Consider the following 14,725-nt stretch of genomic DNA (forward strand, 5'->3'; position numbering starts at 1 on the left):
TATTTTATCCCCCTCCTGGATTTAGCTGCCTTCCCTGTCCCTGAAGAACCCCCATTTCCCATTTCTCAGGTCAGATTCATTATACTCTGTTACTTTCACTTTCCTTCCACCCTTCTTCTGTTTTTACTTCCTGGCCCCCTCAGATCAGTATCATGGATGTGTGAAATATCTATAAGGAATCAATAGTATTAACTATTTACAAAACAATCCCCCAAAAAACAAACAAGAAGACAAAACAAAACATACCTATAATGTGCATTCTTCTGTGTATAAATGAGTATGTATAGTTTGACCAAACTGTCCTGTGTGGGCTGACAGTGTTCCCTCCAACAGCCAAAAACCACCTAACAGCAATTCCAAAACCAGACACAAGAAGTCCACATTTGAACTGTTGGTCAGGATTGTTCAGGAGAGTCTCATAACTTACAGATTGTTGCTGTTGACCTTGGTTCACCATGAGCTAGAATAGAGCTAGTGACTTTCTCCCTGGGGACTAGCTTTCATGGTGGCAGAAGTTTCCAATGGAGGGAGGCAACCAACATTCCTATTCAGCTATGATGCCTGTGAACCAGATCAGCAACCAGCATGGCACAATGACAATAAGATTAAAACACCACCACCAGCAGCAGCACCAGCAGCAGCAGCAGTAGCAGCAGCAGTAGTAGCAGCAGTATTCCTCGTACCTTGTTGGTAACCAAAGCTCTCTTGTACCTTATTGGTAGCCAAAGTTCTCTAGTTGGACTTAAGACCCATTCAACAAATGGGAAATGATGTCTAGTACCAGATACATAGCTAACTATTCAGTGCTATTAAAGTCATGGATATAAGTGCTACAGCTATTAATTTACTAAATCCCTAAAAACAATTTATATATTCATCTTTATACCCAAAGATACATGTAGTTTTTACCATTTATCAGGGAAACTTTTCTTTGCAACAGAGGGAAACCATTACAGAAAACCACAAGAAATCGTAATGTGGAGTTGTGGGGCCTAGTCCCAATGAATATATCTACAAAACACTCCAGCACCTAAGTCTCAGAGATTATGGTGGTAGAAGGCCAAAAGATTGTAAGAGGAATAGGATCAGGGAGTTTTCTGTGGGATTCTGCCTTCTAGGAACAACAGAAGCTACATACATAAAATCTCATCAAAATGACTCTCTATACTTGAGCTGAATAAGGAAGGTACGAATAGATGTGCTAACATGGTCTCAACCATACACAAAGAACTATAAACAGCTAAGGAATGCTGAGAGGGAAACATAGTCTTTTGAAGGGAACCAATTATTTATCTGATATCAAGTGGTCAGCTCTGAAATCATACATAGAAAGAAAGAAGTACAAGAAGTTACAAGAAAGAAGTAACAAGTTGTGTGTGGGGGGGGTGTTGCATGTAGTAGCAAGTAATGAGAAATGACCATGAATTTGAAAAAGAATGATTATTGGTATATGAAAGGATTTGGAGGAAGGAAAGGGAAGGGAAATGATATAATCTCAAAACAAAAGAAATATTTTGCTTTTTGTCATTTTGGATATTTTACTAAAGTAATATTAAAGTTCAAAGTCACTTTCTTAATTTCTGAATGACTAACAGTTTCTCTGTGTGACTTCTAAATAAGTGTCTGAGATTTTGTCCACAGTTATTTACATCATACATACTGTTTTTTGATAAAATTGTTGGTTTCTTGTGACTTTATCTTTCACTTCATTGTAAATACTTCAAAAATAATAGCTATTTTCAATACCATTTCAGCCTTTTTAGTTGCTTGCTAGACAGTTTTATATAATATGTTCTATCCTTATGCCATTTCAAATTTCACACACCTGAAATAAAACTGTTTTTACCTCCTCAAACTCTCTTCTTTATCTACTGTGCTCTTTATCCTTTTGCTTAGGACTCAACCCTTAACATATAATTTAACTATTTCCTCCCTATTGCCCTTCGAATGTGATCAGTCTCTCATTTTTGGTTACCTATGTCTTCACCTATTCTCATATCCCTTCCATTCATACACTCAGAGCAAGCCCACATTACAAGAGTATTTTATTTAAAAACTTGATATTTTTCTCCTTTTGAAACCCATAATCTCTTCCTGAGGACCAAAATTTAACCATGTGCTTTTTACACTCAAGTATGTAAACACTCCTGTTTTATTAAAAGTAAAGTTCATACCACTAGCATCCCCAAAGATAAAATGCCTCCCTTGTATGTGTCTAAGAAGATACACAGCTTTATATGAATTCCTATATTTGAGATATGACACCAGAATTACATTTTGTATTAAAAAGCCATGAAAAGGGAACAAGAAAAATGGATAAATGAGATATATTTATTTTTTAACTTCCTTACTCCACTTCTACATGCTTGCTCATGACTTTACTATTTAAGAAGGCTGTTTCATCTTCAAGGCTTCCCCAAAGAAACTGAAGAAAATTTATCAATTTGTTGTTAAAATTGTGCCCCCTTGGTTTGGAGGAGCCTTGAAAAAAATAAAATCTCTATTCCCTTTTAAACCAAAAATTTTTAACAGTTTAAGCCTTTAAATATATTTGTACAATAACTCCAGGAAAGCCTCTTCTTTCTTTCTTACTGTATTCTCTGCATATACTTTATACTCTAGCCAAATAAGTTTCCATATTCCATACTGATTTTGCTATTGTTCAGATTTTAAATATACAACCTGAAATGTTATTTTGCCCTGATTTCCCAGTTTTCTGATTTTAAAGATATTTAGGCCAGCTAAAATACCATGTCCTTTCCCAGAAAGATAAATCAGAATTACCAATCATAATGTATTTCCTTTTGATGGAAGTTTTCATTAACATTATGTTGCCTACATTTTATTATTTCCCATCCAATAAATAAAGAAATTCAAGGATTAAGTTTAATGTATATATAATCACCCAAATGTGCCTGACATCACCTTTCAAAAATACCAAGAAACATTATTATGGAAAACTGTGACTTCAATTAAGGGAGTTGTCAACAGAGGAAAGAGATACAAAAGAGAGAACTTGTTGCTTGAATTACTCAGACATAAAAGATATTTCAATGACAGAATTATATAAAAATGTTTAGTATAAATACTGTATTCAAAGGCATTGGTGGATCATTTATAAATTTACTTCTAATATTATTGTTTATGAAAAAGTATGGTATCAACACTAAATTTAGACTGATGAAAATCTATGGCATTTATAAAAATGCAGTTCCTTGAAGTATAAATATATATCACACTGGAGACCTATACTATTTCTTTGTATCATTTAGTAACCAATGTATTGTGCTTATGAGTGTAATACACATATATTATGTTAAAGAGAAGTGATATTTATCCATAGTATTTTGACCCTTTGGTGCTTAAAACTTGTTGACCATTTATATAGTATAACATTAGTAGTGCATAGGAATAGATTTCATTTTGTATGTTCTGCGTTCAGTATAGCAAACATCATTTTTAACTGAATGAATAATTGGCTATAATCTGTGATACAGTTATAATCTAGTATAAGATTTCTATGTAGATGCTTTTTGAAACAACAAATGATTAAAATTGAAGGAAAATCTTCATTTTTATAATTGCTTTCTTATTAGGAATTAGGTGCATAAAATTTGAATGACAAGGTTTATAGAAGCATTATATGGGAAAGGATAAAGAAGAATTGCAATTTTTGTTTTACATGTACAGTAAAAGACAGCTTTTGGTTTTAAAAATAATTTATGAAAATGTACATTGTTCTAAATCCAATTTTTTAAGACTAAATTTAATTCTAACATGATAATAAGTGGAACACAAGAGATGTATCTTTCTCTGGGATTGACATCATAAGGATGTAGATTTTTCTATATGCAATAATATTTTTTAAAACTTGAAATATATTTTATTAAGAAAGGATTTGGTCCAAGTTGTTAATAAAATTCACACTTTTTTTTATTCGATATAATTTTTTATTTACATTTCAAATGATTTCCCCTTTTCTAGCCCCCCACTCCCCGAAAGTCCCATAAGACCCTTTCTCTTCCCCTGTCCTCCCACCCACCCCTTCCCACTTCCCCCGTTCTGGTTTTGCCGAATACTGCTTCACTGAGTCTTTCCAGAACAAGGGGCCACTCCTCCTTTCTTCTTGTACCTCATTTGATGTGTGGGTTATGTTTTGGGTATTCCAGTTTTCTAGGTTAATATCCACTTATTAGTGAGTGCATACCATGATTCACCTTTTGAGTCTGGGTTACCTCACTTAGTATGATGTTCTCTAGCTCCATACATTTGCCTAAGAATTTCATGAATTCATTGTTTCTAATGGCTGAATAGTACTCCATTGTGTAGATATACCACATTTTTTGCATCCACTCTTCTGTTGAGGGATACCTGGGTTCTTTCCAGCATCTGGCAATTATAAATAGGGCTGCTATGAACATAGTAGAGCATGTATCCTTATTACATGGTGGGGAATCCTCTGGGTATATGCCCAGGAGTGGTATAGCAGGATCTTCTGGAAGTGAGGTGCCCAGTTTTCGGAGGAACCACCAGACTGATTTCCAGAGTGGTTGTACCAATTTGCAACCCCTCCAGCAGTGGAGGAGTGTTCCTCTTTCTCCACACCCTCTCCAACACCTGCTGTCTCCTTAATCTTAGCCATTCTGACTGGTGTAAGGTGAAATCTCAGGGTTGTTTTGATTTGCATTTCCCTAATGACTAATGAAGTTGAGCATTTTTTAAGATGCTTCTCCGCCATCCCAAGTTCTTCAGGTGAGAATTCTTTGTTTAACTCTGTGCCCCATTTTTTAATAGGGTTGTTTGGTTTTCTGGAGTCTAACTTCTTGAGTTCTTTATATATATTGGATATTAGCCCTCTATCTGATGTAGGATTGGTGAAGATCTTTTCCCAATTTGTTGGTTGCCGATTTGTCTTGATGGTGTCCTTTGCCTTACAGGAACTTTGTAATTTTATGAGGTCCCATTTGCCAATTCTTGATCTTAGAGCATATGCTATTGGTGTTCTGTTCATAAACTTTCTCCCTGTACCGATGTCCTCAAGGGTCTTCCCCAGTTTCTTTTCTATTAGCTTCAGAGTGTCTGGCTTTATGTGGAGGTCCTTGATCCATTTGGATTTGAGCTTAGAAGGTGATACTTAACATCCTATTTGGATGGAAGTAAAATGACTTCGTAAAAAAATTAATCTTCCAAAGTACCTATGCTGTTTATTTATCATGATACAACAAATTAAATAAAATTAATGTATAACAAAATATCATATTATCATTTATATCCTTTTCCCTGATAGCAGGTTAATATTCACTGCCTCCACTCCTATGGTTTGCTACTCAGTTATTAATGTGCTTTGGCCTTGTCTTTGATAATAGCCTCTGGCTTTCAATAAGAAACAAGCCAATGTAGGTCAAAGAAGGTAGAAATACAAACAAATATATGGAGTTATTAAAGACAGTGAGCTGTTAAATTAGTTTAATAGATAAAAAACAACTGATCAGTTGTGTGGATGTGAAACTGCATCACATGGTCTGTGGAATAGAGGTCTATTTTGAGCAAGCCAGCAGCAATGTTTTGAATCAGTTTACCAGGCTGTAAATTCTGTACATTTAATGATTTTTACTTTGGTTAGTTTGTTCCTCTATCCTTTAGTAATGTTAGAAAATAAACTTTTTCTAAAAATATAATGTTAATTGAAATCATCTTGGCACTCTCCATTTGAGAGCCCAGTGAATCTGTATTAGGGGGCATGAAATCTGTGACTGCATTTTAATTTGATCTCTGAGTACTTCTTATATGGAAAGCTGAAATTTGAAAATGATTGTATTAGCTTAAATGTATTGGGCCACAGATACATTGCTCTTGCACCAAGCCTTTATGTGTGCTCCCAGTTAAAGGCTAACATTACTAACTGTTTTTAGGTAGAATGTGTCTGGTTCCTTTTCTGCTCTTTGAGTCATAAAATTGTGTCTGTTAAACAAATCAAAGGAATCCCAAATGTTTTAGTATAGATTTAAGGATTAATAACTTTACACACAAGCATCTAAAACCATCTAAAAACATTTGAAACATTTACACACAAGCATCTAAAAACATTTGAAAATATGGGGTAGGGTGGGGAGGACATGCCAGAGACCTGGGATAGGGGAAGCTCCAAGGAGTCTATGAGAGTGAGTGTAGCTGAGACTCCTAGCAGGGGGTGATATGGAGTCTGAAATGGCCACTTTCTATAGCCAGGCAGGACTCCCAGTAGAGAGATAAAGACACCAACCCACCCACAAAACCTTTAACCCAAACTGTGTCCTGCTTACAAGAAGTTCAGGAACAAAGATGGAACAGAGACTGAGGGAATGGTCAAACAATGATTGACCCATATTGAGACCCATGTATGGGCAAGATTCAATCCCTGCCACTATTATTGATACTCTGTTATGCAGGCAGAAAGAAGCATAGCTTAACTGTCCTCTGAAAGGCTCTTCCCAGCAGCCAGTGGAAAAATATGCAGAGACCCATAGTCTAACATTGGATGGAGCTCTGGGAGTCTTGTGGAAGAGTTAGGGGAAGGATTGAGGGACATAGAGAGGATAGGGATTCCACAAGAAGACCAACAGAGTCAATTAACCTGGATCCTTGGAGGCTTCGAGACCAGACCACCAACCAGAGTATACATGAGCTGTACCTAGACCCCCACACCCACATACATATGTAGAAAATATGTAACTTGGTCTTCATGCAGACCACCCAACAACTACAGTTGACAATGCCCCTGACTTTATTTCCTGCCTGTATATCCTGTTTCCCTAACTTGGTTGTCTTCTTGGGCCTCAGTGGAAAAGGATGTACTTAGTCCTACAGTGACTTGATATGCCTGATGGGTTGGTATCCAGGAGGTGCTTCTCCCCTTATCAGAGGAGAATGTGATGGGGAATGGGGGTAAGGGGCTAAATAAGGTGGAGACTGTGAAGGAAGGGACTGTGGCCAGGATATAAAATAAATAAATTAATTAATAAAAACAAAATTCATTTCTTAAAATTTACTTACAATTATTTAGCTATGCTTTACTTTAATTTTAAGTATAACATTTGTATATGTTTTTTATTCTGGTTGAAAATCTTAACTACCTTGGTCACCTGACATATCTAGTTCTTTAGACTTACAAAATTACATCAGAATCATTGAGCATAGCATCAAAATCACTAGTTGATTTTTCAAAGATGCTTAGATCTAAAACTATAAATGTAATAATTCAGACACTGAACTACAGCTGGTGTAAAGTTTTACAAGTTTGAAATTTGGCTGAAACAAGGAATACTATAATCCAGTTGAATTGTGTAAGAAAGGTATTAACTTTTAAAAAATAAATATTTATCCTTTCACATAATTTTGTGGCATATATCCTTCTAAAGACATTAAACTTTAAATGTTGTGAAAAAATGAATTTCCTGGGTAGTTTTGGCACATCTGTATAAATGCTACATGATTTGGTTTCGTTTCTGTCACTGTAAAAAAAAAATACCTTAACATGAAGCAATGTAGCGGGGAAGGGGGCTTGTTTCATTTAAAAATTTCAATTACAGTCTATCATTGTGAAGAAGTCAAGGCGGGCTCTTTACTTAGCTGGTCACATCGAATTTTCAATCAAGAATATAGAAATTAATGTATATATCTTATTTGTGCTCAGCTTGATGTTTTAGTTCTTATATTGGTCAGGACCCTTGCCCAAAACATGGCACCAGCCACAGCAAGCTGAATCTTTCTTAAGACAATCCCCTGGCCTTAGACTCAAGCCAACCCAATGTAGGAAATCTGTGCTTGAGATTCTCTTCCCAGTAATTCTAGGTCATGACGAGTTGACAATTTAACCATCACATACCATATTTTACTCATTTTTGTGTGCCTAGCACAAAAGATTACTAGTTGCTCATTCAAGAGGAAAAAACATCTATATGGTCCAATCAGTTTAGCATATATAATATCACTAAACTATTTTATTACATATATATTATCTCTACTAACATTTTTAAAATTCCATATTAAGACACTAGACACATTCATGTAGTTCATATTCCACAGCATTTAGTGTGTTTCTATCCACTGCACTATCTTATGTACTCAGATTATTTTCTTCAGGAAGTAGGAATCTCCTCATGTTGGCTCTTACCTCAATACTATTTATCTTAGATAGCTTTGTTCTATCTTAAATCAAAATACAGTTCAGTCTTTTCTTGTATATTTCTAATCTGACTTGGAATTAAGCCATTTTTAAAGAATGCCTGGGGAATGGTATAACAAGACAACAATACTGAAAAATTATTAGAGTGATCTTGGCTCGTATGCCTCTTCATTGAGTAGAAATAATAAATATTTATGCATGTTCATGCATATATATGCATACATATATAATATATACATATATACTTAAAACACAAAGTTTGTTTTACTTCTTTAGTAATATTTATGTATCTGCTTTTTCCCTTGATACAATAATATTTATTAATGACACAGGTATAACAATATATAACATTTTTGGTTTTGATTACAAAGCATATAGACCAAATTTAGCACACTAATCCTACAAACAACAAACAGTGGTTGTTAATAATAGTTTTAAGATTATGCAGTTTGTTCAAAAATCATTTTGTAAAATTAAATTCTTACAAATTTAGATATTATTATAATGCATTTCTATATATGAATATATTATCCTTACTTTGGCTTTTCTATGTTCGTAATTCACAGATAGTTATTAAGAGTTAACTTCAAAAAAAAGAGTTAACTTCATTTTAAATATATACAGACACAGAAGTTACTATATTGGTAGACATATTTTTCCTCCCCTCCCCTTTTAGCACATGAGATCAATCCTAAGTATTGGGCTTAGATTCTGATATAAACCTGAACTAACTTTTCCGTATAAAACCTTATCCTAATCTAACAGGTATGGTAACTTATGCCTCTATGTATAGCCACTCAGAAAGGTGAGGGAGACAAGTACGAGTTTAAGGCTAGCCTGGGCAATATTAATATATGCCTCTGCTATGAATATGTATTGAAATGAATATGAATCTGAAAATTATTAAGAAAGTATTGTGTTTAAATAGTTTTATAAAAATGTATTACTTGTGGATCTTAGTGCCTGAGCTATTGGTGTTCTGTTCAATATATGGAAATCCATCAGAGTAAACCACCATATAAACAAACTTAAAGACAAAAGCAACACAATCGTCTCATTAGACGCTGAAAAGGTCATTGACAAAATCCAACACCCCTTCATGTAAAAAGCCTTGAAGAGCATAGGGATACAAGGCACATACCTAAACATAAGAACAATAAGACCAGTGTGACAAGACTCGGAAGAAGAAAATTGAGAAAAACATCACAAGATGAAAAGATCTCCCATGCTCATGGATTGGTAGGATTAACAATGGAAGAAAGAAAGCATCTTCAATAAATGATACTGGTCTAACTGAATGTCCTTAAGTAGTCTTAATGTTTATTGGCCTTTGTTTCATGGGCTTAAAGCTAGTCAAATTACAAAATATACTTAAGGAAAAATAACTGACCATCTTCCATTCATTGTTACTACTTGGGGAAAGAAACCAAAAATTCCAGATTTTTCCCACACTTATCTTAGTTTTTACTTGAAATGTGAAGACTTTATCTTAGTACAATTCCTAAAACCATAGTTTAACATGGATGTTTAATTTTTAACATAATATTTGTTTTTTCCAGGATTGCACTGTATATGAAACTGAAAATAAAATTCTTCATGTGGTAAGTAGACATGGTTATATTTTTATCTCCATTAGACAATATTTAATTAGCAATTAAAAGGCTATGGCTTACAAAAAGTAATCTGTAATAAATAGACCATTAACATATATTAGTTAATTATATTTTGACATTTTAGGAAACCTATAAAAGAATCAAAACACATTAGTTACGGTTATATTATACTCAGTGAAAAGGTATATTTTGTTGTCAGTGAACAGATTGCTTCTTCTTTTTTTGGTAAATCTGCATCCTAATGAATACTCACCTGTTCACATACCTTCCTCACTTCTGCTGAGAGAACATGGGACTTCTACAGTTATTGTGTACTAATCAGTTACAATCCATGTGTCATGCTGTTTTTCTTCTTTGTTTATGGCTTTGGGATCATTAATTATTTGAATACATGCACAAATGTTATTTTGTATCTCCGGAGTTAGGCAATTATAAAATATCTTGCCTAAGTATATGGGGAGCAAACATGAACTCAGACTGGTAGCAATGCTGAGTTAATGTTCTTCCCCTCATTGTGGAGCAGTCATGACCTTTGGTCTCACAAAAGAGTAATTACGTTTCTTCTAGGAAGGGAAAATAGCTAGCTTTAACTCTTTTCAGGTCCAACTATTCTAGGTTCTGGAGAATAAAAAGGAAATAATTTTTATTTAAGTTATATACATACATACTTCAAGCAATAGTTTAAAGTCTATAAGCATATTATAGATTGAATAGTAGTCCTGATGTTCATTCAAAATATGACTGTTTTGTATTTATTTTATTTATTGTTTATATATGAACACATGCATGTAACTCTGCACACATGTGGTGTTCAGAGGAAATTGGGGAAGAGGCCTCTTGCCTACAATGTGAATTCTAGAGATTAAACTCAGGGTGTCAGATTTGGCAGCAAATGTTTTTCCCCACTGAGCCACCTTACCAGCTCCAATTAGCAATAATCGTGCCTCGGATAAACCTCATTGGCCACGATACTGCCACTGCACAAAGCTACCAGCTCCAAATCTAAGAAATTTTTGACCACATATGTGAACCTACTGATACTGTAAGTGGAAAACTCCATACCTGATCTCATATGATGGGGCTCACTCAAAATTCAGGCTCACAACTCTGTCAGCTTTGCCAAGGAAACGATGACTCTTTCAGACCTCACCAAAAGTTGTGAAAAATCTTTTTCATGTATCTAATGTAAATATTCCTGCAAAGGGTAACAAAGTGAGGTGTGCATCAGCAAACTCCAGGTTCTTCATAATGTCTGTCTATTACTGTGGGTTTTTTATTTGTTTATTTGTTGCTTATTCCACATGTGATAAAAATATTGCTAAAAACACCCCAAAATATGTATAGATAATCTATACATGTCATAGTGAAAAACAAGGAAGATGAATTGATCTGTAATGCAAAAGTTAGCTATTGAAGATATTGGAAAAGGAGTGTAAGTCTGAAACTTCTTAAAGAAGAGTGTGGTATTGGAAGACCACTAGGCATGTCCTAAAGAATCAAAAGAATGACCTGTTGAAGTACTATGATGAACAAAATTCCATATAAATTAAAAAGTAAAAATCCCATTGCATTTTAATTAAGATCTTCCATTCAATATGCTGATCATGATGGAAGAAGAACAGATCTACCTCAGTAAATTGAAACATCAATGAAACCTGAGTATTTTGTAAGCTAGATGCAGAAGTTTAAGACAAGACTTAACCTGAAAATTTTAAAGATGTGTTATTATAAAGCTTCTAGTGATAGAAAAATGAAAATATGCATTGAGTAGATATCAAAAGAAGGTTATGCCATCATTGAGACTATAGCTGTTCATTCATTGTCTGGTGGTAAAATAGTCAAAATGGTTCTGAATCTAAATCCTCATAATAGTTACAATGAAGATGGAATTTTTAAAACAGCAGGGAAAGTGCCTATTGTTGACACAGTGAAAATAGATAATGAGGTTATAGGAGGAATAGAGATATGTTCATTTATAACATAATAAGAAATCATTCATAGTTTATATGATCAATGAGAGACTTCTGAGACAAAATCTGTTTTTAATGAGGTAGATAACTCTGGATGAAACATTTTTAAATGTATCTAAGCCAGGCGGTGGTGGTGCATGCCTGTAATCCTAGCACTCTGGGAGGCAGAGGCAGGCAGATTTCGGAGTTCGAGGCCAGCTTGGTCTACAGAGTGAGTTCCAGGACAGCCAGAGCTATAGAGAGAAACCCTGTCTCAGAAAAAACCAAATCCAAAAAACCAAAAAGAAAATTTATTAACAGTGCTTGCTCCCTTATCCCTAGGAGGCCTACTCCTTGATCCCTTAAGTGCTTTTAACAGTCTCAACCTGTGGGTTGCAACCCCTTTGGGGAGCAAATGACCCTTTCACAGGGGTCACATATCAGATATCTTGCATATAAGATTTATATTATGGTTCATAACAGTAGCAAAATTACAGTTACAAAGTAGCAACAAAAATAATTTTATGTTTTAGAGGGTCACCACAGCATGAGGAACTCTATAAAAGGGCCACCACATTAGGAAGGTTGAGAAACACTATTAATCGTTCTTCTTAACTAAAACAATAAAACATCTTTTGCAAGAACCTTTTAATTAAAACACATCTTAGGGACCGAAAGCGTAGTTGTATACTGCTGCTACTGGATAACAGCTGCCATAGGTATTTTGATAATGTAACTTGTGTCACTGTTGGCACCATTTTTTTCTGATAGTTCAGGATACATAAACAGTTATTTTTTTAAAAGGAAAAGCATTTGAAATAATACATAAAATTTCCATATAAGGTATATATAAAACACATGAATTTGGTGTCTATACTTGGATCACATTCCCAAGTTGTTCCATCGTGTGTATGCAAATTTCCCTCAATAAAAAAAAAAAAAACATACTCCCAAATAGATTCTGCTTCAAAGCATTTTTGATAAGACATACCCGATACCCGACCCATATCTCATTTAATCATATATTTGCAGTCAAGGAAGCTATGCACTGCATATATTAAAACATTTGAGTGCTGACTTTGAACATAAATCACAGAAATGTGTTTTTAGCTTTTGTAGTTACTAGCAGTTCCAGTTCCCCAAGGCCTTGCTGTTGTCCCGTTTCCTGTGGGACTTGGGGCTACTAATTAATTATGCATTTTGTTGCAATTATTAGGAAAAGTAAAAGACCCTTTATATGTTACATTTTTTATTTCCTATGAATTTCTGTTTTACTGGCATTGAATTTTCTGCATCAATGACTGTTCCACCTAGACTATTGAATTTGAACTTTGACCCACCACTATGGGTTCTTCATTGTATTTACTTCAAGGCTTTTATTGAGGTCAGTGTGAGTCCTAATTTTCTTTTTCTACAGGTTTTCAGGAATATTCTCTTACTTTTATCAAAACGCTTGATTTAATTTCCCCTATGTATTGTCTATTAGAAACATAAGATTGAAAGACTTAATAGTTGCACTTATTTTATATATTAGCTTCATTTTAGGTTCTAATTCATAGCCATGATTTCTCTTTGCTTTTCTTTCTTTTGCTTAATGTAAATATGGAATATATTTTTACATGTGTTGATGTAATTTGATTAAACAAAAGAATAGATCCAGTAGGGGAATGTTTATATTTTAAAACAACAGTCTAATGGTTACACAGTAATTAAATACAAAAATAATAATTGATAGAGGGCCATGAAAATATGAAACTTTATCTTGGAAAAAATCAGATGCCATTCTGTGACAGGATAACAGAAATGAATTATTTTTTATGAAATGAACAAAAATAACTTGTTTTATTATAAATTTGTTATAAATAATTTTTTAAATATTTTAATCGATATATTTTTATTTACATTTCAAATGATTTCCCCCTTTCTGGCCCCCCACTCCCCAAAAGTCCCATAAGCCCCCATTCCATCCCCCTGTTCTCCCATCCACCCCTTCCCACTTCCCTGATCTGAATTTGCCCTATGCAATTCTAGGCTAATATCCACTTATTAGTAAGTGCATACCATGATTGATCTTTTGAGACTGGGTTACCTCACTTAGTATGATGTTCTCCAGCTCCATCTATTTGCCTAAGAATTTCATGAATTCATTGTTTCTAATGGCTGAATAGTACTCCATTGTGTAGATATACCACATGTTGAGGGATACCTGGGTTCTTTCCAGCTTAATATATTAGATATTAGCCCTCTATCGGATTTAGGGTTGGTGAAGATCCTTTCCCAATCTGTTGGTTGATGTTTTGTCCTTTTGACAGTGTCCTTTGCCTTACAGAAACTTTGTAGTGATATGAGGTCCCATTTGTCAATTCTTGTTCTTAGAGCATAAGCTGTCTCCTGAATTTTTAATCTTAGCCATTATGACTGGTGTAAGGTGAAATCTCAGGGTTGTTTTGATTTGCATTTCCCTAATGACTAATGAAGTTGAGCATTTTTTAAGATGTGTTCTTGGATTCGGTTGGCAAGAATTTTATTGAGTATTTTTGCATCGATGTTCATAAGGGAAATTGGTCAGAAGTTCTCTTTCTTTGTTGGATCTTTGTGTGATTTTTGTATCAGCGTAATTGTGACTTCGTAGAAGGAGTTGGGTAGTGTTCCTTCCATTTCTATTTTTGTGGAATAGTTTGAAGAGTATTGGTGTTAGGTCTTCTTTGAAGGTCTGATAGTATTCTACACTGAAACCATCTGGTCCTGTGCTTTTTTTGGTTGGAAGACTTTCTATGACCCCTTCTATTTCTTTAGAGGTTATGGGACTTTATTCCCTGATCTATTTGGTCCTGATTTAATTTTGGTATTTGGTATCTGTCTAGGAAATTGTCCATTTCTTCCAGATTCTCCAGTTGTGTTGAGTATAGGGTTTTGTAGTAGGATCTGATGATTTTTTTTAAATTTCCTCAGTTTCTGTTGTTATATCCCCCTTTTCATTTCTAATTTTGTTAATTTGG

At 34.4% G+C, this 14,725-nt stretch overlaps 1 protein-coding gene and 1 pseudogene across 1 annotated transcript in view; one reads left to right on the forward strand and one right to left on the reverse strand.

The window, feature by feature from the left end:
• The window catches only part of LOC127674412 (connector enhancer of kinase suppressor of ras 2-like), a 150,114-nt gene that overhangs the window by 80,755 nt on the left and 54,634 nt on the right, over positions 1–14,725 (forward strand). The window contains exon 6 of the mRNA XM_052170207.1: positions 9,724–9,765. Within this exon, the coding sequence (XP_052026167.1) occupies positions 9,724–9,765 (42 nt within the window). The remainder of the gene's footprint in view (positions 1–9,723; positions 9,766–14,725) is intronic.
• LOC127675989 (uncharacterized) lies at positions 10,701–10,766 on the reverse strand (annotated as a pseudogene).

This window comes from Apodemus sylvaticus, chromosome X, assembly GCF_947179515.1.
Source record: "Apodemus sylvaticus chromosome X, mApoSyl1.1, whole genome shotgun sequence".
Lineage (NCBI taxonomy): Eukaryota > Metazoa > Chordata > Mammalia > Rodentia > Muridae > Apodemus > Apodemus sylvaticus.